This window comes from Notechis scutatus, chromosome 1, assembly GCF_049901735.1.
Source record: "Notechis scutatus isolate UNSWTSFEM ecotype Mainland chromosome 1, rNotScu1.2, whole genome shotgun sequence".
In the NCBI taxonomy this organism is placed as follows: domain Eukaryota; kingdom Metazoa; phylum Chordata; class Lepidosauria; order Squamata; family Elapidae; genus Notechis; species Notechis scutatus.
Window position 1 is genome coordinate 196,978,942 of NC_142009.1, and position 24,672 is coordinate 197,003,613.

The following is a 24,672-nucleotide window of genomic DNA, read 5'->3' on the forward strand; positions in this document are numbered from 1 at the left end:
TCAAAAATATTGTTGGCACAGTTAGAATGTGACCTGCCTGACATAATAGCAAGACAAATATCCATCTTCAGCCAAAGTCTATTACAGTTTCTGCATTAAAGGCACAATTGGAAAAAGCTGAGATGGGGTTATTCACATGACAAATTTACACTCTGGAATAATGCTAATTTGAAAATTGCAAGTAAATCTCTTGGATGGGAACAAATCATGAGAAAGTAGAGAATTAATAGCATAAATCTACTTACTGCCAAACAATTTTTAAACAATCTGAGTTACTATAAGTTTAACTTTGATTGCCTAAGATTTGAAAATGGCAGCATATTCAAAACATATCTTAATTTCACTGTGTGATCCAAATACATTAACAGAATCTAGAATTCCCATATTGTTATCAGTACTAAAATGAGTTTTAGATGTTCTAACTCTACAGTATTTTATAAACTGTTAAAAGAATATTGCTAAGGTAAATAGTAGTTATTTACAATTAATAAATTGCTAAGAATCTTACAGAACATTATGTTCTTTATTATCTTACTATGAGATAATTTAATATAAATATAAACCATATAAATGTAAGATACTTTTCAATATTTATTGGGGGTGTGTGGGTGTGGGTGTGTGTGTGTTTTTTTGTGGGGGGAGGGGGGGGGGGGGGGGGGTATTTTTTGGGGGGGGGGGGGGGTTTTTGGTTTTTTGGGGGGGGGTGTTGGGGTTTTTTGTTTTTTGGGGGGTTGCGTGGGGGGGGGGGTTTTTTTTGGGTGTGGGGGGGGGGGGGGGGGGGGGGGGGGGGGGGGGGGGGGGGGGGGGGGGGGGGGGGGGGGGGGGGGGGGTTTGGTGTTTTGGGGGGGGGGGGGGGGGGGGGGTTTAAGTGTGTGTGTAGACATAAATATACCTCTGAATTATATATTAAAACTTGGATGTTCTGTCTCTAATAATGTCAATTCACTGAGTAAAGGGAACAGCAAACACATTACTATTTTGGCATTAGAAATATACCAAAGATCTTGAATTGCCAATGTGTTTGTTATTGGCTTCTGAGCTAACTCTTTACCAATATATTCTAAATGGAAATACTGATCAATAGTATTTTATGTGATTACAGTTTAATTATGCATTAAAATTAGGCCAAATATCTCGAGGTCTAGTAATTTAAATTGTAATATCACATTTCAAAATCACATTGCGCTCATTGCTTCCAGGTTGAAAGGATTAGCCAGTGATATCACTCTTCCCCGGGAGATGCCCAGATAGGGGCTTTCATGTCCCTGGCAGAAGCTGGAGCAAAGGACGGGAGCTCAACTGCCCCATAGTAGCACTTGAGTCTTGAACATGAGTTTGTTGTTTGTCAAGTCAGCATCCTAACTAAGTGAGCCGCCATGTTGCTTATAATTCAAAATAATTTTCATTTAAAAGGCACAGTAGAGTCCTACAGTTTTTTAAACAATGAAAAAAAGTAACTAGATGCTTGCTAGTAAGACTTGACTGCCACAGTTAATGGCATTATCAACAAGCAAGTTGTATGTATGAAGCAACTAAATCAATAGTCAGACAACATTACAAGAGCAAGATAAATATCCCAGGCAAGTTTATGGAATAACGTATAACTAAACATGCTCAGCTTTCCAATACATACATGCTGATGGAGGGAAATCACCATTCCTTTGACTACAATCCACAAAACTAACAGATGGCTCTGTCCTTTCTAGCTCTCTTCTCTCTCTCACAAGTCCAGTTGTTAATGATCCAAGTACCATAGATGAAGATCTGGGCACATCACTGTACCTCCATGGGGAATCTAAAGACAGTTAAAACTATTTTTATTTTCCAACTTCGTTATTTGCTTTAAAAATTCTACATTTAATACCATATTGTATTCTTGAAACCTGACTGTTCTATTTGGATAAGTTTCTCTTCTGATTATGACTATTATCAAATGTCACATGAGGTGGTTATTCACCAACACAGGGTTGGGTATCATACTATACTGATGATACCCAATTTTACAGATCCTGAGCCATCTGAACTATACTGTTAAAATGCCATCCAGGTCCCTGAGGTTTCTAGCATATGGATTCTGAGGAAGAGGTTGTTTAATTCCAGAAAGATAGAGTGGTTCTGTGTTCATAAGCCATTGAATTCTGGAGAAATACCGTATTTAGTTTAGGCTGAAGTCATACTCCCCCCTCCAATAAAACTGTTTTGTAACTTGGGTGTCTTCCTGGACTTATGAGCAGGAGGCAGCTTTGGCCAAGAAGGAATTTGCATATCTCAACCTTGTGTACCATTTAGGACCCTCTTACAATAGGAGGAATTATTCAGTCACTCATGCCTTTGTTACCTCTCAATTGGATTACTGCAACAAACTCCATATGGCACTATTCCTTAGTATTTGGAACTACTAGCAGGTCCATAATGTGGTAGTCGTTAAGAGAAGCAAAGCTGTGTCTTGGTAAACTTAAGCAACAACTTTGACAGTAAATCTAGTTCCCGCTTGGCTCCCACGTGTCTAGGTGCCAATTATCACCTTTAAGCTCTTCATGTTTCAGCCCTGGCTATTTGTGGGACTATCTTTTCCCAGTATTATTTGCCTTCCCAATAAGATCGAGTAAGGCAAGCCCACTTCTGGGACCTCCTATTAGATACTGCTATCTGCAGAAACTTCAAAACCATACCTTTTCAATTCCCAATCCCCTTCTCTGGAATAGCTTGACCTGGACATCAGAAGGGGCATTGTTCTTACCTGACACATGCTCCTTCTTGGTTTGCTGAGAGAGAATCCAAGGAATGGGTTAACTCTGCCTTCCTGCTCGTTAGACTGAGTCAATCAAATCTTTGCCTCTTGCGTCTACTTCCCCAGTTTTGACAATGGCGAGATGCTTGACCTGACTTGACCACCCCTGGACCATGGTCCAGATGGCCACCAGGGTGAGTTGGATTCTCTCTCAGCACACCGAGAAGGAGCAGTGTCAGGTAAGACCAATGCCCCTTCTCCGAGTGTGCTGAGGAGAATCCAAGGAATGAGACATACCAAAGCCGGCACGTCCTAAGGGTGGAAAGCAGTCTGGTCCAGAGTCCCCAAGCCTGTGTATACCTTCGAGAACTTATCTACCGAAGGCCGCTTCAGCAGAAACGAAGGCATCCAGCTTATAATGGCGTATAAATGGGGATGGAGAAGACCACATCGCTGCTCTGCGTATCTCCTCAATGGGAACCTGAGTGGCCCATGTTGCTGTGATGGTCGCACCTCTAGTGGAGTGGGCTGTCACTCTCTGAAGCAATGGGAGAGCCTGAAGTTCATGATTTGGCAATGCATGCCCATATCCACGAGCCTATTGTTGATGCTGTGACTTTATTACCCAATGTGGAGGGTTGAAACAATACGAACAGGGACTCCGATCTCTGAAAGGAAGCTGTCCTCTTGATATAGATACAAAGAGCCCTCCTGATATCCAAGTGTGCCATTTCCTCTCTAGGGCATGGGTCAGACCAGGGAAAAAGTCTGGTAAAATCAGTTCTTGTGCCCTGCGAAATAAAGAATTGACCTTTGGCAGGAACGAAGGGCCCAAGCGCAGAATAACTCTGTTGGGATGGAAAATTCATAGATCCTTTCTTATTGAGAGGGCTACTTACTCAGAGATGCGTCTCACTGAGGTGACAGCCACGAGAAAGGAGACCTTGCAGGTGAGAAAACAAAGGCTGGCTGAGTGCAAAGGTTCAAAGGCTGCAGCAGAGAGCACCTGGAGGACTGTAGGTAGTTCCCAAGAGGGATATCAGTGAACCGTTGAAGGCTTTAAGTTAGTAGCGCCTCTGATAAAGCTGCGCCCAATAGGGTGCCATGCAAGGGACTCCAATTCCCCATAAGATAACACAAAGGATATGGCAGTCACTTGTCTCCGTATTGTATTGGGCGATAGGCCCTTGTCTAGCCCAGCATGTAGGAAGTCCAGGATTCGGGCCACTGATACTGAAAGAGGATCAATAGAGGTTTTGGAACACCAGGCACAGGTTTTCCAGGTGGAATCATAAATTGTTTGTAGATGGCCTCCTAGAAGCTTGAATGGTATGTATTACCCGGTCAGAGAAGTTGTCCACTGGCCTTGTGCAATCTGGGTCTGCATGTGGGCTCCCCAGCCAAACAAACTGGCGTCCGTGGTGATGGTGAGACGATTTGACTCCTTGAATGTGCATCCCCTGGCTGTGGCCAGGGACATCCACCACTGGAAGGACTGGAGGACTTCTGGTGGAATCCAGACTCTGGTAGCTGAATTGCTCTTGCCAGATCTCTGGCATGGCAGGAGGAACCCCTGTAACCACTGGCATGCAGACAAACCCAGGGAACAATGAAGATACAGGGCACCATCTTGCCTAAGAGTTGTGTGAGGAGAACCAGAGCACTGTTCGGCCCAATTGGATCCGGCTCATCAGAGCTCTGATGCTGTCCTGGCGGTCCTGACACAGGGAGACTGTGCATGATGTTGTGTCTATATATGCTCCTAAGTGGAGAATCAGGTTAGGAGAGAAGTGGCTCTTGTCATAGTTGACTGAAAATATGTAATTCTGAAGGATCTGGATCGTGAAGCGGAGGTCTTCTGTTGCCCAGAGGTAAGAGGGATTGGATCAGTATGTCGTCCAAATAGCATTGGACGTGAATAGGGATGGTTCTGAGGTGAGCCCACAGCAACACTAGGATCTTCATGAATGTTCTGGGTGCCAAAGATAGGCCAAAATGGGAGGGCCCTGTACTGGTAGTGTTGCTTTGCGTAGCAGAACCGTAGGAAGTGTTGGTGAGCCGGTAATATAAGAATGAGTAGGTATGCTTCAGTTAACTCTACTGCCGTCAGGAAGTTGCCTTCCCGGATGCTTTTCAGTATGGATTGGAGGGACTGCATTTTGAATTTTTTGTATACTAGATGCTTGTTGAGTCTCTTCAGGTTGAGAATTGCTCTCCGCCCCCCACCCCCCGAAGACTTTGGGACTACAAACAGGATGGAGTAAAACCCACAGTCACTGCTGGTCCTCTGGGACCGGCTGGATGGCTCGAATGTCCAACAGATGTTGAATTGCAACTTCCATGAGGGATCTGCTTGTTCAGGTTTTTGAGATGAGGCAACAAATAAAGAACCTTTGGGGTATAGAGAGAAAGTTGAGAGCAAGGCCTAGTCGGACAGTGTTTAGGACCTATGCATCTGTAGTTGTTTCCCCCCATTGAGCCACAAAGAGATGTAGACAGCCACCAATGGGAGGGTTGGATCTGCAGTTATCTGAAGGAACGATGGAAGGGTAACTACCGTTGTGTCGAAATGGCTGTTTGGATTGGAACTGTCTGTTCCTGTCTCTATAGGAGGGCCTATCGGATTGGCGATCCTGGCGCTGGAAATATGCCTTCTTTGGATGTGAAAAGTCATGTGCAGTGTCCGCTGCTCTGAAAGAAGGCTGCCGAAAGTAGGGCAAGGATCGACGGTCAGTGGATCTGGACATAGAGGGTAGGACTTTCCTTTTGTCTTTGTCTCTATGAGTATAGGCTCCAAGGCCTCTCCGAATAGCTTGTCCCTTTTGAAGGGAGCAGAAGCCAACTTCCACTTGGATTTCATGTCTGCCTGCCAGTAACGGAGCCATAGCAGTCGTCAGGTTGTCAAGGATGAGGCGATGGCTCTGAAAGCAACTTAACTGAGTTCAGTGTGGCATCTGCAGAGAATTCTGCCTCTGCAGCCAGCTTGTTGATGTCTTGAGGAGTGCGGAGGTCGGTGGCTGCGATTCTTGCTTGAATCTGTTTGAGCCAGAGCAAGGAAGTTCTATTGAAGAAGGAAGCAGCTGTAGCCGACTTAACCACCCAGGCAGTCACTTGATGGGCTTTGCAGAGTGTCAGTTCTGCTTTCCTGCCTTCTGTTCTTGAGGCATCCTTCATGTCATTGGACATAATGGTGGAGAAGGCTAAGGTCGCCACGGGTCACTCTTGAGCATGGGTACACCTCTGGTAGGACCCATTGTCGGACTACATCCAGGAATAATTTCGGGGAGGGAATCTCCTCGTTATCTGTGGTATGCTCTGACAACAATAAATTATTGTGGTCAGATGAGCCCAAGGCCAGATCTGACATGATTGGGTCTGCTCCTATCCGAGCTGTGGTCTTGGCTTTTGTAGAGAAGTGTATTAAACAAGGCAGGACGGAAGAGTCCTATGAAGGCTGGGAGATCTGGAGTCACTCCTTCATCCTCAGATAGCTTTAACTCTTTATGTTCCTCATGTTGTATGCCTGCGGCAATGCCCTGAGCAATAGTCTCTGAGATTATTAATCTCATTTGTGAGGAAAGTTCTGGCTCCTATGTTTCCCTTGGGTGAAGTCCCGCCGCTGAAGGTAGTCTCTGGAGTAGGCCTTGCCCTCTTAGGATCTGGCTCCCAATGACTTTCCGGTGAGAGTAGATCTGAAACAGAAGGAATAGCTCATTGTGTTCTATCTTGGAAGCTGTGGCTGAGAAAGTTGTTCTCTAGCACCATCTGGTGACCAAGATTGGATAGTCGGGCTAGCCACCTGATGGACCTCAGTTAGAGGCTGCAACGGTTGAAAAGCGTGGGAACTGGTAGGCTGGTCCACTGAGGAACTCTCTTGGCTGCGTCTCTCCGCCTTCCTTCCAGCCTTTGCAACTTCTCTAAGGCCTTTTGGCGCATGTCCTTCTCCTCAGCCTTAGTGGCCTTTCTGGAGAACAGTGCCTTTGATCTGATTCTGGCCACTGCTCCTGTCATAGCTGAATTAGGCGTGGAGAGGATTTTTTTCTTTGAAACCTGGGGCTTGGGAACTGATAATTTCAGTCCTTCCCCATTCACGTTTTCCTCATGGCTGTCTCCTGCCGTGGAAGGCTCCATTTCCAATAAAGGATTTCTCAGAGAGGCAGATAGGTTTCAGTTGGAAACGTGGCTGCTGCGGCTGTTGCATCACCACAAAGCGAGTATGCCCCTCTGCAGGACTGCGGGATGTTCCAAAGGGACCTCGGCTTTAATAGAATGAACCAGATAAGGGCAGCTTTGATGGTCAGACCGGGGAGCCTGCCTTCAATTTGTTCCCACTGTGCTGACCTCCTCCTGCTAGAAATGTATCAGAGTTGAGGAAAAAACATCTTTCGAGCTAAAGACTGAGTCGAAAACTAGGGAAGTAGATGTGAGAGGCAGGACTAAAAAGATTTGATTGACTCAGTCTAATCAGGCATGATATTCCCCTCTGAAAAAAAAAATCGGGGCCGGCCAAGAGACCCCCGCGCCGTGCGCCAAGAAATCGCACACACAACACCAACGCTACACACCCTTCGTTTCCAGCCAGTCAGGTGTGGATCAGCTCTGGAGCTGGGCAGCCGCTTCCCTGGTGGCGGGGCCGAAGCCGCCACCCGGGGAGCGCCCGCTGCTTTCCCTCGCCAAGGCCGGACGGTGGCATGTTTCCCTGCGCCGCGTGGCCCCTACCTGGCAGTGCGCTTCTCGGCATGAGGCAGCCAGATTGCCCAAAGAGCCCGGCCGGTCAGGCGAGGGGAAGGCAGCGAGGGCCCTGCGGGGCTGGGGCGGAAAACCTGCTTGGCAAGGGGCCAGGGAGGACCTGCGGGCGGAGGACCAAGCGCGCTGGGAGGCAGAGATTCGGCCGAGGCCGTCAGACGGAGAGACGGCTGGTCTGTGGCTGCCCAGCTCTCTTTTCCTGCCGCTCAGCGGCTTCCGCTTGCACCACCCGGGCTCCGCTCAGGTGTCCAGCTGGGGCTCTGCGCACCTCTGTGGCTGTCCGTTCAAGGGGTCGCAGTTCTCTTTAAGTATCCATGGACCGAAAGGTGCCAGGAGGAGGAAGAAGAAACCCGGGAGCCGCTGCGTCTGAGCCTCCGGTGCCGCTGCTGCCATTGCAAAGCGCCGCCGCGGCTCTTCCTTTTTGCCTTTCCCTTCCTGAGGCAACGCGGGACTGGAGCCATGCGGAGCCACGCTGGCGGTAGCAACTCCTGACTCAGGGGGCCTCCGAGGGGAGGGGAAGGAGGAGAAGAAGGGGGGGAAGGGGGGGCGATTCCCCCAAAAATCGGAATTCCGATTTTAATCGGAAGAATATGTCTGGTCTAATTGAGCAGGAAGGCAGAGTTAACCCATTCCTTGCATTCTCCTCAGCACACTCGGAGAAAGGGCCTATCCCTCATGGTTTTTAGAAAATCAATGAGGCCACAAGTAACAAAAATGCCATTATTACTCTGATGTGGAATGGTGTTTTAATTTTGACTGAATGTGCCGTTCTTGTTTTTTACATCTTGTACTTATATTCCCTTTGGAGAATGGAGTGGCAGTTTGTAGTAGTAATAAGTCTTATTAATATACAATGTTTACAATTTAACATGTAACTTACCTGAAACTGTGCTTAAACCACTACTTCTCATACTAGAGGTAGATGTATAAGAAAGTTTAGGTCTTTTTGAATCAATGTCTTGTTGTTGGTTATGCAGTCTTGAAGAATATGCTCCCTGAGATCTTTCAGATTCACCCAACCAAGATGATGCAGAAAGTGATGATGATGATGTAACCTATAAATTGAGATTTAAGAAGGTTATTAATTGACTGCTAAATGACTTGTACTGTAATAGTAAACAAAAAGATTGAACCAAAACTATTATGCTGAAAAAGCTTGGATAAAACAACCAAGAGAACCAGTAAATAAATGAGAATAATTTTAAAAGAATAGTCTAAGAGGCTATTATTCAAACATTACAATAAAGTATTATTTCCTTTTAAGGAGAACAAATTGCATTACACTAGAGATTATACACAAATGCATTCTAGTCCTGGAAACAAGGTAAAAATTGTTCCTTTTGGAACAGTTATGTCAAAGTAATTCAGCATTATAAACTAATCATGATATTTTGTTAGCATTTGGAAAACCTAAATGTAAACCAATGTTTGTTTCATATGAATATTTGCAAGCTCCTTTTTTACTCAAACAGATTTAATGCAGAACTCATTTAAATATGTACAATCCTTTATAGTTGTTATCAATCTTCCGCTATCTATTTTCATGTTAACACAAGAACTTTATCTTCCACAGGCAGCTTCTCAATTTAACTAGTTGCACTTTAGGACAGTCTTGAAAACAGTCTTGACACCTCAATTAATACAGATTGTATAGCACTGTGTTTGTGAACCTATGCCACATGTGCCGGAAGAGGTATGCAGAGCCATTTCCCCCAGCACACGAGAGGTCACCTGGAAGAGCCCCACTGCACATGCGTGCTGCCGCCGCCCAACAGCTGATTGTCAGGTATATGGCATGCACATGCAGGGGGTAGAGTGCGTGGGAGACACTCGCGCATGAGCAGGGATGCACTACATGTGAGGGGATCACACGTGCATGTGCAAAGACGTGCGGCGCAAGTGGGGAATCGCACGCACATGCACAAAGACGCGCAAGGGGGGCGCACGCGTATGTGCAGGGGACAGTGCACATTGCCTTCTGGGTACTGGCACGCGAGTGTGCGCAAGCAAGCGGGCAATTATCGGCACAGGAGCAGAAAAAGGTGAGCCACCACTGGTATAGCACATTTTTCAGTTGGAGCTGTATATGAAATCTATCAATACCAGGTCTTTTTAAAATCTGAACTGGCTGCCAATTTTATTTCAGGCCAAATCTATCTTGACCTTCAAAATTCTAACTGCAATAATCCTAGTCATATCTCATCTAACTCAGAAATAATTCCCACTATCTTACAGAAATGTATTCAGACCGAAGAATGTAACCTACATAAGCTTATCCCAAAATTTTTGTCCACATACTGCCCTACTCCAACTCCGTTAAAATAATGCATGGGATTAAATGAAGGTACCAATACTGGTGACAATAATTTAATCCAATAAAGAGGAGGAGTTTTAGTGGTACATTTACTTTTCTGGGCTTTAAAATTATTGATTTAGGATATTTTGCCATGAGTACTTTCAATCTATGATTTTAAGTTTACTACATATCTTTTTATTTTTACAAGCAGTAGTAAAGTAAATTACACAGTTTAGCACTGTTTATTTTTCATAATTTTACTATATGATTAAAAAATAAGCACAGATTCAACTGAAGAACAAATTTATTAATTTTTTTAAACCGAAACAGTATTCAATTGCATATAAATTATTATGATTTGGAAGTACCTGACAATTACTTCAAAAGAAAATTCTAAGTTGAAAATAGTAATGTTATTCATGACTTGCATTCCTACTCTGTGATAGAATGTATATCTATATCAGTAGCTGTCTGGACATCTAAAAAACTAAAATTAAAAATAATGTATTTACGTTTTCTTTAATTTACAAAATTCAGAGACTATCAGACTCCAATGCAACTCTGCACAGTCTATATGGAAAATAAAAAAAAACAGTAAGAGAGAACCAATACACAGAAAATATAACCAACAAATATTCCATAAATATCTTACAGTACTTAAGGGCCTAATGGAACTGTTAGCTTTTCAAAGATTTCTGAACGATCATAATGATGAAACTCCCATCCCTGGGGGAATAATGTTCCAATAAGTAGGCATGATGCAGATAATGCATGCTTCCTAGGTCTTGATAGATCAATTGAAAGGCCCCAAAATACACTGAGTTTGCCCTCTTCCCAGCAAGGGGAAATTATTAAAAAAAAACTTTCTAAATTGCTACTAGATAGCTATTTAAACTATTAGAAATACTGTTAAGAAATAGAAGTTATATGGAACTATTTAAAGTCAAGGCAAGATTTGAAAGACCAAAAAAAAATATCTGCTGGAATTGCCCCCAAACTTGACAGATGTGCAAAACAGAACTCACAGGCCACTGCAAATGACCTGCTAAAAAGATTAGATCATTATAGCATTACTTATACAGTAATAATCCTGTAAAGAAAAACTTGATCAGACTGTAACACTGTGAAATAAAATATTGAGACAGATGCACCAAAAACTGAACTATTCAGTACCAGCTAGTCAAAATACATTTGTGGGAAAAAGTATGAAGCATAAAAGAATACCATTCCAACTATGAAATGGTATACGTGTGTGCATGCAGCAATACATAGGCAATATTGGGACAGATTCAATGAAATATTAATATATCCTAAAAGCTAATTTCCACAATCAATGAAAAACTGATGCTGAAAAGATGTAGGATCAAGGTTTATCTCTAATCATCCATAAAATACTTACAGGAAAGGATAGAATGGCCTGCACAATCCTAAGATGTTATCATTATTGAAATCTGTGGAAGAAACCTCAAAAATACAGTACATGGAAGGACACTGGGACACTGAAGAACATTTCTGAGCTAAACAAGTTCCAAAAGGAGCACTGTGGAAAAAATTCCAAAAGCAAGAAAAAAAAAACTTGTAGTTGGCTACAGAAAATATTTGGAAACTAATATTTCTGCCAAATAAGGTATTACAAAGTACAGGTAGTCCTGGATCTATGACCATTCTTTTTAACCACAGTTCGAAGTTACAATAGCACTGAAAAAAGTGACTAATGGCCATTCCTTGCACTTACAATTTTTGCAATGCCCCTGCAGTCACATTGTCAAAATTGGGCACTTGCCAACCAGCATACAATGATTACCATGTCCTAAGATTGCCATTTGTGACCTTAACTTTTGGGGGAGAGGGCACTCCAACAAGCAGTCAATAAGGGAAGCTGGTTCCACATTTTGGATTAAATGCCCGGAAAATATGTTCCCTGTCTCTTTCATTGCCTCACTATTCCCTCCCTGCTGCTTTGAGCTAACAATAGATCAGATTACAGAGGAGGAGGCTGACACCCAAGGGGGAAAGTAGACTCTGACTAACAAGATGCAATCTCCTTAGTTGATTTTTTCCCCCAAAATGGTTTGATAAACTTATAAATTTTGCACAAAACAATTTTTAAAAGTTACATTTTTAAGCCTACAAGAAGAATTTGTTTTTAAAGCAACATTGGGAAGAAATATGGAATATGATATGGAAATAACTGACAGTGGAGAACATCAAGAAGAAAAAAATGTGATTTCTCAGATGTAAAACATTCAAGAAGAAATACGGACTTAGAAATTATAAATCCTGGCTCTATACACTTTCTGGAAGCTTAACAGTGTTCTTTTATATAATAGCAGAGAACTCTCTGGGTGGACAAGTGGCAAATGTTTTTTCTTTAAGGAATTTGATGAAGAGTGGAAAACAGATTTAATACATGTAATTGAGGAACGATTTTATCTGGAATTTTGGGGGAAGATAGATTGGAGACTGGACCTATTGTATTCAATCTATCAGCAATTGATAAGAAATTGTATAAAGAAACAAACTTGGATATTTAATCCAGGACCAATTAATATCTGGGATGATTGGTGTTCTGGTAAATTTTCTATGAGTGAATAAAATAACAGCTTGTTAAAAGAGGGTTTGGAACTTCAACTTTATCTTCCTCCTATTACTATTCACAATTTTTATTACTTTTATATTTTTACATGTCTATTATAATTATTTTCTGTTAACTACTTTATTAATATAGTTTACCAATGACAGCCGAACAATTTGTAAGTAGATTTAAAAGTTTTAACAGTTTAAAATTCTTGCAAGGGGTGTTTTGCAAGGAGTGGGAAACCAATATTGTTCTATTATACCAATCAGTATTCAATTTGATAGGGTGTTATGTGTGTATGTGTTGTTTCTTTTTAAGACACTTTTTTGTTAATATCTTTTTTTGTTGTGTTTTTGTTTTAAATATTTTGTTTTGTATTTTAATTGTTTTAATAAACTATTTTTTTAAAGTACACACACATATTATACATACATACATACATATATATATATATACATATACATATACATATACATACATACATACATACATACATACATACATATATATATATATATATATATATATATATATACATACACACATATACACAGACACACACAGACACACACATGGAACTAAAAAATTATATTGTTCACTAGCTTTCATTAGCCCCTGCCAACATTGTCAAGTGTAAAACTACTATTAAGGAGGTATGTGCCTTTATATAACATTAACCAATGGCCACTGTATCTAACAATTCCATCGTTATACTGCCAGCTGATAAGGACAGGGCAACAGTAGACATGGACAGAACGGTATAATAAGGTCTATGACCTCCTCAATGACAAGAGTGCCTATCGACTCTTGGATAAGGATCCCATGATATCTTTCAAGAACCAAATTAATAAGGTAGCTGATAAACTCAAGACGGAAAAGTGGATGAAGAGAATCTAAAAATGATTCGACCAAAAGACTCAGCCATGGCATGATTCTATGGATTACCAAAGATCCACAAGACAGAGGTACCCCTGAGCCCCATTGTCTCCTTTTATGTCACTCCCACATTTGGTTTAGCCAAATGGTTATATGGACAGCTACAACATTTGATTGAAGGTGCCACTAGCATGAAATCTTCTACCGACTTTCTACAACGGTTAGAGAGAATGGAGATTGGGGAGGATGAAACAATGGTGTCATCTGATGTGGTATTACTGTTTACATTCATCCCCCAGGAGTTAGCGACCCTAACTATATAAGAACTATTATTGGAGAAGGAATCATGAAACCCCAAATCCCCAAGCACAAACGATCTCCTCCTCCTGTTGAATTTCTGCCTTAGAACCTATTTTTCATTTAACTGCCATACATATGAACAGATAAAAGGTACACCTATGGGTCTCCGATCTCGGGAGCGATCGCTGAGGCAGTCCTCCAGAAATTAGAATATGAGGCAATGAAAATATACAAGCACAAGTTTTGGGCATGTTACGTCGATGTCATGTTTGTCATTATTAAACAGCAAGATAAGACCAGATTTATGAAAATCCTCAATTCCATATACCCAGACATTCAATTAATGGTGGAAGAAGAGGCCAATAACACTGGTCTTCCTAGATGTACTAGTCAGCTGTAACCTGGATGGGAGCCTTGACACAGGTGTACATCAAAAAATCACAAGCACGGACCGTATTTTGCACAATGAGAGTAATCACCCCACCACACACAAAGTCAGTTGTATTCGGGTACTGTTCTATAGAATAGATACCCATTGTAGCACACTGACAGCCAAAGCCAAAGAGCGGGCATACGTCTATCAAGTTTGCAAGCTCAATGGTTATTCTATGGACTTTATCTGAAGAGCCTGACAACCTATTGAAGGTGCTAGTGGAACATTTGAATGGAGGGTGCTCCCATATATAAGGGAGGTACCTGAAACTTCTGCATGCATTCTCTTGACACAAGGGGTCAAGGTGACGAACAAACCGGATCAAACATTGAGAATGAGAGTGATGCGCCCAAAAGAAACATTACCCAAAGAACAGGCATCTTTGGTGGTTTACCTATCAACCGTAGTAGCTGTGCAAGCAACTATGTAGGGGAAACGGCCAAGCAGTTACAGACCAGAGTACAGGAACATAAATTGGCTGTCCAGCACAAAAAGCAGTGCTCCCAGATCTGGACACATATGAAGGAACACAATCACATATTTAATTTTCAAGAGGTCAAAACTGTTGCCCGTGATGCAACCAAAGGAGGACACTTACTGAAAGAAGCCTGATTTTCAACAACAACTCCATCAATAGACATATTGAATAGCTACCGGCCTACCAAGCATTGAGGCACCAAGAAAGATTCTGCTAGAAGAGCAGAGACTGCTTCCCATCACTAGCAAAGCAATAAATGAATCTAGTGGACAAAACAAAAGGGCCTTTAAGGCAGAAGTCCGTTAAGATGAGGAAGGGAACTAAAGAGAATGCTGTCAAAGTCATGCGCACAATGGCCATTGGTTAATGTTATATAAAGGCACATATCTCCTTAATGGTAGTTTTACACTCTGACGATGTTAGCAGAGGGTAACAAAAGCTTAGTGATTAATATACATTTTTAGTTCCAGAGATTGGGATGTCTGTCTCTTTTTACACAAACACACACACACAATTTTTTGATCTTCAATAGATTAACAATGCAACTCTTACCAATCTATTTCTGCTTCCCAAAAATCTTCCAGACCACGGACGATCAAGTGTCCCTGAGTAGTGAGTTGGAGAAGAAGCTGGAAGCTTCCATGAACTTTCATATGCTTCTTGTTCTTCAACTGACCAGTCTCTACTAGAACTATGCAACCTGCTAGATTCCTACGAAACAATATGTTTATCACTTAATGCCTTGCTTGGGCATCATTCCACACAAGAAAATAAAATCTATAACATCTTCACTTTTTAATTAATCACATTTAAACATTTTCTAGAAGTCAACTGTTCCTATCCCATCTACAAAAATAAGTTTACCTCATCCTATGTGGGTCATAACTGCAAGGTTTACTTTGTTAGAAATTCAGCTTTCATTAAGTTATTTTCTAAGCAGGACCAAACATTACTATTCTCCTCTCACTGAAGAGAACTACTGAGCTTCTGCTATATTGGCAACATTTGCAAGTCACTTTATGCAAGTCACTTTAAAACAATAGTTGTAAATTACTGTTTTATACAATTACTTATACTGGGGGGGGGGGGGACTGAAAAAAAGCTACAAATACTTGGTAAATAACTCGTTTTAAATTTCTTACAGAGAAATACTAAATTTGAAGAGTTGTGAACTTTTTCTATTTTTAGGCACTAAATTTTGCTAACCTCTTAACATGCAAATTAACTCATATCACACAAATAATTATTCATATACTTTAGCTAAAACCAAATCATGCCTACTTATTTAACATTTAACTAGTTTTAAGAAAATAAAGTACTAAACAGACAAAAGTAGAATTAAAAAAGAAAAAAAGAATTGTATATATTCATAAAATAGAAATAATTTCTTATTAGTTGATAATCATTCAATTCTGGATTCTTTTTCCAGGGATAAAGCAGCATATACTATAGGATGAACTTGTGGTAACCGCTACAGATAAGCAGCAGAATATATGCAGAATTCCCATGCTCAACACCTATCATTTTCAGTCATGTTAGAAAACTTTTGCTTGAAAAGCCACTGTTTGTGTGACTTGCCTAGGTGACCATCCTTAGGACATAACAATAACTATCTATAGTTACTTCGCAACTAACAACTTTTTATATCTGTATTATTTCATTATATAGCCTTCCTTTCCTCTAGGCATTCAAGGCAACATAGTCTAATTCTCTTTATTGCTACCATTTTCTGAAGTAGGTTGGGCTGAGATAAGAAACCAATCCCAAGTCATCTAAGGAATTCTCTAAATGTATGGGAATTTGACATGGTCTCCTCAAACTCATAATCTTAGATATACAGTATATTAATTTCTATTCTATTTTTTTATTTCCCCATATACTTTATAACTTTAGATTTTTTCAAGTCATTCTGTTATTATAGCTATTATGTTTTATTATTTTTGTTATTTATATTGTTCTGATTTTACACAATGACTTTATGCTACTTTGTATATTAACCTGCTTAGGAACATTAAATAACTTAAAGATGGGTCTACATTTCTTTTCTTTCTTTTCAGAACACCTAGAGGAAAACTTACAAGAACTCTAGGCAAAAAGTTTCACACAGCACTATAACAAATTCCACTTATGCAATACCTACATATCGGATGCCTAATACTTGTGATCAGTTTTTTTTTAAATGCAATTTTATCAAGTACTTTTAGCAGAATCTTTATTCACTAGTTCACTACTGTTCTAGCTATGCTATGCCTGTAACAGCCACAGTTCTAACATATAAAAATAATGCAATTAATATGTTTTCTAATTTAAAAAATATGGTAAAGGAGTCCAAGTCAGTGACAAGTTGTGGGAAGTCAGATAGAAAGTACATCCCAAGAAAATATAGCCCTCAGATTAGAGCAGCAATTGGGATTGGAATTTCCATTGCTAAGTGATGCGGCTAAAGTACAATGCCACAATGACCAAATCACTTAGTGACAACAATCTCAGCAGTCTTGGTTGCCATCATAACTTAAGGACTGCAGGCAGGTGCTTTGGAGTAAAGGTGGGTAAGTGCTACAGGTGAGCGGATGCTGCAGAGACCATGAGCAGGTGAATGGGCAAAAAAGTGGCAGGAGTGACTTGCAGGAGCAACTTTTGATCTCCTGTCGGCTTCCCAATTGATGTAGTGGGAAGCCAGAAGGAAAGGTCGCAAATGGCAATCACATGATATTGCAGCCATCATAAATTTAGAGAACCAGATGCGAAGCACCAAAATCATGGTCATGTGACTGTGGGGACACTGCAATGACTGGAACTTCAAGGGCCAGTCATTAAATCTCCCCCTTTCAGCATTATCATAATTTTGAACAATAATCCAAGAACTACCTCTAGTTCTAAAGTTCAGAGTACAACCTAAATATTTTTAATGAGACCTTAAACTGCTCTTGATTTTAGTAAAGAATGCTTTTTTTCCTTGTAAAAAATCATTCAGGATTCTTAAAACTGCAAATCTCTATGTAAATACACTGTGCGCACAATTATTAGGCAAGTATTTTGACCATATCCTTATTTACATGCATATTTTCCACCTCCAAGCTGTGTAAACTTGAATGCTTAGTGGATATAAGTATATTAGGTGATGTGTATTTGTGTAATGAGGGAGGGTGTGACCTAAGAAGATCACTCTATATCAAGGTGTGGATAATTATTAGGCAGCTTTTTTTCCTCAGGCAAAATGGGCCAAAGAAGAGATTTAACTGACTCTGAAAAGTCAAAAATTGTAAGAAGTCTTTCAGAAGGATGCAGTACTCTTGAAATTGATAACATATTGGGACATGATCACAGAACCATCAAATATTTTTTTACAGTCAACAGGGTCGTAAGAAAAGTTGAGAAAAAAAGATGCACATTAACTGCCAAAGATTCGAAAAGAATCAAATGTGAACCTATAAGAACCCATTATCCTATAGTGCTGTCATATTCCAGAACTGCAGCCTGCTGGGAAATTTACAGTGAAGGAAAACAGTACACCTCTCTGAACGGTGTCTGGGAGACTGTGGTTGCTGCTGCACAAAAAGTTGATCATCAACAGTTCAAGAAACTGACAGACTCCATGAATGGAAGGCTTATGACTGTTACTGACAAGAGTGGCTATATTGGTCACTGGTTGTTTTTTTTGAAATGTCAGAAATATTTGTAAATTTTGAATTATTATTCTCACTTTAATAGATGAAAATAAACAAGTGAGATGATAATTTTTTTGTTTTTCATTTAGTTGCATAATTCTGCACACTAATAGTTGCCCAATAATTGTGTACACATATATTCTCCTAAGAAAGCCAAAAACTTACTTTTATTCTCTTAAATATTCAGGTTTGAGGTCTACTAACATTTTGAATTGACGGAGAGCACTGTAGTTGTTCAATAATAAAATTAATCCTCAAAAATACAACTTGCCTAATAATTCTGTACAGTGTACATTAAAACAAAAATGGAATGCAATGCAATAGATTGTCAAGAGGGAAAGAAAACGGAGTACCATAAAGCAATCTCAACAATGAAGTTTTGAATGATTTTAAACAGAAAAAAAAAATATTTAAATAATTCAGCATCTTTTATATAACCAAGTTATCAATGAAACTTTGGACAATTTGAACTCATCAACAAGAGAAAGATGGAAAATATACCATCATAAAAGTTACCTGGCGTCCAGAATCAAGTCTTAATGAAGACTCTCTCGTATGGTATGAATCAGTTAAACTTGTTCCACCACTTCCAGTTCCTATCCTACCACTTCGAGAACCAGATGGTTGAACAGATAGCCTCCGTGGAATTCTTGATGGCTTTGATTCCATTTTGTGTGCACTATGTAAAAACAAATATTCAACTTTCCTAGTTAGATAATGAAATGTGCAAAATATAGGAAGAAAAGCTACAGGTTTAAAATTCAGATAGTAACCAGTGGTTAATGTTGCCTCTATATTTGTACACAAAACCTCTGATCAATATTTTAGATATTATAAATGAGATACAAGCATCAAAAATATAAATTTTATAAATTGCTGATGATACTTAGCCAAGTTAGGGTGCCAGGTCACCTGAGAGATGCCATGGAGGTTCAATCGCAGTGCCTAGGCCAGGGGTGGGCAACTATGGCCCTTTTATGAATTATGGACTTCAACTCCCAGAATTCCTGAGCAAGCATGGCTTGCTCAGGAATTCTGGGAGTTGAAGTCCATAATTCATAAAAGGGCCATAGTTGCCCACCCCTGGCCTAGAGGCTGTGATAGGAGCTGAATAGGACATAACAGACTTCAATTCAACCTAACAAGACCAAGTGGTTTTGAGTTTTTTGGACTATCTGATTCTGGGGACTTGTTTTTGGTTCTAATGGGGTGGCTCTGCCTTAGACAGACCGAGAGCACAATCTGGGGTCTTCCTGAACTTACAGCTCTTGCTTGAGAAGCAAGTGGCAACTGTGGCTAGGAAGGCCTTTGCATTGCTTTTGGATGTCATCAATTCCACCTAAAATATAGTATCACTTTCTAGAGACCACTAATCTGTAAAATCAGCAACCCCAAATCTTTAGATAAAATCTAAAGACAGTACATCAATTGACTAAACATTTCTGAATGTCCATTAGGTGTTAGTAATGCATATGTTGATAAAAGCACAGAAATGTCATACATGTATGATTTAGACTTTATAATCAAGTCACCATTAAACATCACTTTTCAATAAATTTTTATTGCATCTTTACACAATCATGTAATCTAATAAATTGTAATACAGCATTAACATACTTCTAAAATTTTTGTTTAGTAGATATTATACCTTATTTAAAATTCATATTATTATTCCTCCCAAAACAGACTGTGGAATATAAATAATATGCAATTTATTAAACGCTGGTTTAGAAACAACTATTTGGACATACGGCCTAGAAGTAAACATAAGTCTTGCAGGCAAATAGAACTTTATCTTATTTTAATGCATATAATTCATCTGTGTATTTAATCAAGTATTCAATATTATTTTGCATGAGAACCTGTTCTGTCAATCTCTGGTTTTCAACTATTATTATTCATATGGATTGATTTTGGAATATTAAAAAAACTGAAAAATATAACTTGGATCGTGGGATGGTTAGCTAAAAATACATTCTTACCAATACTGGAAGCATGCCTATATATTAAATATCTATAACTTATACCCTTAGGATCTTAGCAGATTTCATTATCAAAAACATATTGCGATTTTTAAAAAAAATCCAACAATAGCCAATTATACTGAGAGGAGAAATAACATTACTATATATTGCTTCATTTCTGCATAGCTGTAAGCTAACAAATCCAATATCAAACTAGACCTAAAACAGCCAACATAATTACCTTGAAGGTTATTAATGTTCCTACTCTTCTCATAGCCTTTGATTTGAACAGAATCAAAGTTGTGTCCTATTGTTCCACTTTTGACTATCCAGGCCACAACAAAATCAAAACTAAGAGAAATTAAGCTCTTATCAATAAACAAGAGTACGTATCTAGCTAAACAATCCAATCTTCCTTTCTGCTCACAAAGGTCATGGTATGCAACAGAAAGGAGAAGTTTGCTTATAACTTTTTATTGGTGCAACTTAAAACAATGCTTCTTTCTGTACAATGTCAATTTCAAAAAATTGTGACAATACTAAGAAGAAAGAATTGTAGGCTTATTTGCAAAATGGTCCATGAGAGTATCTGAGCAATTTCCTATTTTAAAACCCATTTATTTCTACACTATTAATGTACATCCCAATGCAAAAGAAGCAGTCCTAAAAAAGTCTCTGTAAAATAGTAGTCATGTACCATGCCTCATGACATGGTGACGTGAAGAGGATATGGTGGCTCAGTAGCCAAGACACTGAGCTTGTCGATCAGAAAGGTCAGCAGTTCGAACCCCTCGCGCTGCATAACGGAGTGAGCTCCCATTACTTGTCCCAGCTTCTGCCAACCTAGCAGTTTGAAAGCATGTAAAAATGCAAGTAGAAAAATAGGGACAACTTTGGTGGGAAGGTAACAGCTTTCTGTGCACCTTCCGCATTTAGTCATGCCGCCCACATGACCACGAAGACGTCTTCGGACAGCGCTGGCTCTTCAACTTTGAAACGGAGATGAGCACCGACCCTAGAGCCGGAAATGACTAGCACATATGTGCAAGGGGAACCTTTACATTTACCTTACCATGCCTCAAAATTTTCCTAGCAGCTAGTCATTTACCAGCCTTATTTCATAAAAAAATAAAATAGTTCAGAAAATTCCAAATATGATTCAAGATTAGCCACAGAATTTTAAAAATTGTATCTCCAGGCCATTTTAAAATGACCCAGACAAGTCTCACTGCATTGTTCTAAGTACTAGTTTTAAATGGCAAAACTGCATCAAACAGAAGGAAATGCATTCAACATGTGTATTTCAGTAATAGGAGGGGTCATGACGGGTACTGTGCTTACAACATCCCAATTAGAGGAAGAGAATTGATTAGGTACTATTTTCTTAACTGTTCCACGAAATTAGAGTTTGGTAACAATTTTTAGACTAACAATTTTATTAAAACACAAACTTTCATGAATTGTAGCTCACTTTTACATGGAATGGTTAACAGATTAAAATTAAAATGAGGCAAGACAGAGAATGGGTTGGCATATAAGCATCTTTGTCCTATTCAATCCACAAAACTTAGCTGTATCAAACTCCTGCTGATATAGAAAGAGCAACCTATCAACCACAGGTTTTAGACAAATCCAATTTGGGGCAAGTTATCACGTTTGTTATTCAATGGATAAACATCCAGCCTCCATGTTCTCCGTCTATTATATAGCCTTTTCACTGTAAAAACCATAGCTAAAGAATTCTTATTTATAGAAGCTACACAAGTATGCCTTTCTTTCTATGTGCTCAAATTAGTTATGATGTTTATCAGTCTGGGCCTCATGCTAGAGACCTCAAGATTGCTTCCTTTCACAGAGGGGGCTTATATTGGCTAGTGACCAGTAGGAGGCATTACACAACTGGTTTTGCCCTTATTGAAAGTTTCCAGAGGTAGGCATCCTCCATAATGGACATTAAAGAATTAAATTAAAACTACCTAGTATGGAGGATACTTACCCCTTGAAGAGACCCAATAAAAACCAAAATGGCCATTGTAGTGCTTTCTACTGGTCAGTAACTAATATAGTACCGGATATGGTCATAGGGCTCTAACTAAATACAACACTTTTCACTGGAGGGAAATCATACCCAGTTAGTGAAGACAAATGAACAAGTAGTCCTCTAACAAGTCGATACATTCAAAATTGCAATAAATGCTGGGGATGTGTGCGTGTGTGTGTGTGTATGTATGTATATGTATATATGTATATGTGTATATGTATGTATGTATGTGTATATATATATATATATATATATATATATATATATATATATGTATATGTATGTGTGTATATGTATGTGTGTGTGTATATATATTATATATATATATATTATTATATTATATTCACCGCCCCTTCTAAATACTCATAAAAACCAAACCATCTATTTGAATACCACATTCAAATTAAGGCAAGGGAGAAGCAGCAAACCGAACTGTTATTGGCATTCCTTTTTATCAGATTTTTTTAAAAAGCAATCCTAAAAAGCTGGGGGGAGACTTGTAAAGGATAAGTCATAACCTGAATACCAAGCTGACTTAAGTACTCTATAATAAAAATCCCAATGACCTCATATTGGAGACAGACCAGGAAAACCCGAGGTCCGATTTTAATTTAAGGCACGGAGGCGGCTCCTTGACCTCTCTCAAACTGGACTATCGCTAGATAAGAAACGGCGTTTCCTCCCAAAACCCAACCAACAGTAAAAGCCGCGGGAGGTTTCTCTTTTCCGGACTCGATTGCACAACGAAGCCCCATCGAGGAGGGCGTCTTCGTCTCTTCGCGGACGCGCCCAGGGCAGACGTGCAGGTCTGGGGCCCGTTTGCCGAGTCAGAGCTCTCTTCCCGAACCGTACAAGGCAAACAGGGAAGGGGAGGAAACTGGGCCAAGAACTTCGTCTCCCAAGCCCACAAAATGGAGACTTCCTGAGCTCCCCAAACCGTGGCACTTCCCTTCCGCAACTCCCCGCGAAGCCAGGGCCCTCCAACCAGCCTCTTCGGCTTCGCTTTCTCTCTCCACCGCAAGACATTACCTGCTTGCGTCGGCCGCCGCCTCCCCCAGCGCCGCTCGCCGCCTTTACGGGCTCCCCCCACCCCAGCCGCTCGCCGACCCGACAATGGCGGCCGCTGACTAGTATACGGTCTGCACTGAGAAGGAAGCTACCTCCGCGCCGCCTGCCAATCACCGCGGAGTCAACGGACACCCGTCCTTTCAACTCTCGCGAGAACAGCGACCCGAGCCTCGCCTAATACGGAGATCTGGCTCTCGGGCTCTTCCCCCCCCCACTCAAGACGTCGTGGGTGGGGCGAGCGGCTCACCCAGAGGCTGCTGGGAAAGCGGAAGCGGCAGAGTTGCGTTGGTGCTTTGAGCGCGCTTGGCGCTGGTCTTCGGTGGCTTCTGACGTACGTCATACGTCACTGGACGGCATTACATATTGTGCGGTGGATGCGAGTCTCGGGCCTCTCAGAGAGAGAGAGAGGTGCTGGTGTGGCCGGGAGAAGAGGGGGAAAGAGACCCCTTTGCAAAATTTAGGGATCTTATCCGTGCAAGCTCACACCAGACAAGAGAAACTAATTGCACCAAAGAACCTGCAATCCGGAAAAAAAATTGCAAACGGTGTTCATGAGCCAGTCAGCTTTGTTCACTATGTAAGTGTTGATGTGCAACGCATCAATCCCAAAAGCAGGCTGCTGGTGATGGCCCAACCTTCTTTCTCATCAAGAAGGCTATAACGAGGAGGAGGAGAAGGATAAGAAGAACAACAACAACAACAACTTTATTGTCATTGTACAAGTACAACAAGTACAGTTGCACCCCAGCAACTGTGCGCAATATAATAAAACCAAAGCACTTAAAAATGAAGATAAGAAAAATAGAGTACCCATGTCTCCATTTGCAATTAGAGAGTACAATATCTACGAATATTGTGGCACTGTTGTTTTGGTTTAAAGGCAAAAAATCCAAAACCTTTTAATGAAAGTGCATTCCCTTGATATTGTTTCTCCTCTCATGAAGTGTCACCTGCCACTGGGAAAAACAATCATAGTTTGCGATAGAATGAAGCCAGGTGAGCCTAGTTGGATATTTTGAATAGCAGGTATAGCTGCCTACCAAATTGTCCACCTAAACAAGTTTCAGGCATGAACGTGCCCTATGCTTGGCTTGTGACTACCATGTTTCTTCAACAATACGCCCCCCCCAATAGGAAGACCCAGCATGTTTTCTAGGCATAAAATGAAATTAAGCCCCTCCCCCAATATTTAGGCCTAGCTTAAAACATGTGAAATTGGGGGGGAAGGCAGGGGGGAAACTTGCCATTAGGAGTGCCCCGCGGGCAGCTACGCCTCACCATCAGCTGCTCCTAACACCATGATGGAGCACAGAGGGCTCCCTTACCCAGGTCAGCAGGCGGGCGGCGGCGGCGTGGATGTCCGGCAGCGTTTCAGCCGCTTCTCAGGCCTCCGTAGCTTCCACAGTTCCCACCGGTGCTGGCGCCTCTCTCGCCAGCGCCGTCTCCAACAACGGCGCCTGAGTCGCTCCCACTTTTCCCCTGTCCCCATAACA

General features: G+C 40.8%; 1 protein-coding gene across 17 annotated transcripts in view; it reads right to left on the reverse strand.

Annotated features, from left to right (window-relative positions):
• Positions 1-23,263, reverse strand: part of MARCHF7 (membrane associated ring-CH-type finger 7) — a 37,332-nt gene extending 14,069 nt beyond the window's left edge. For 5 of the 17 annotated variants that reach the window (XR_015746526.1, XR_015746527.1, XM_087949878.1 and 2 more), the window contains exons 1-5: positions 23,141-23,263; positions 18,623-18,785; positions 14,991-15,149; positions 8,358-8,532; positions 1,634-1,795 (exon numbers count right to left, since the gene is read on the reverse strand). Coding sequence is in view for 13 of the 17 variants with exons in the window: in XM_087949878.1 (XP_087806004.1) it covers positions 1,634-1,795; positions 8,358-8,532; positions 14,991-15,149; positions 18,623-18,775 (649 nt within the window). In the remaining 4 variants the exon portion in view is untranslated. Of the gene's footprint in view, positions 1-1,633; positions 1,796-8,357; positions 8,533-11,172; positions 11,314-14,990; positions 15,150-18,622; positions 18,786-23,140 lie in introns of those variants that run through there. The other 12 variants (XR_015746529.1, XM_087949881.1, XM_087949884.1 and 9 more) reach the window with 4 other exon arrangements.
• Between the last annotated feature and the right edge of the window lie 1,409 nt (positions 23,264-24,672).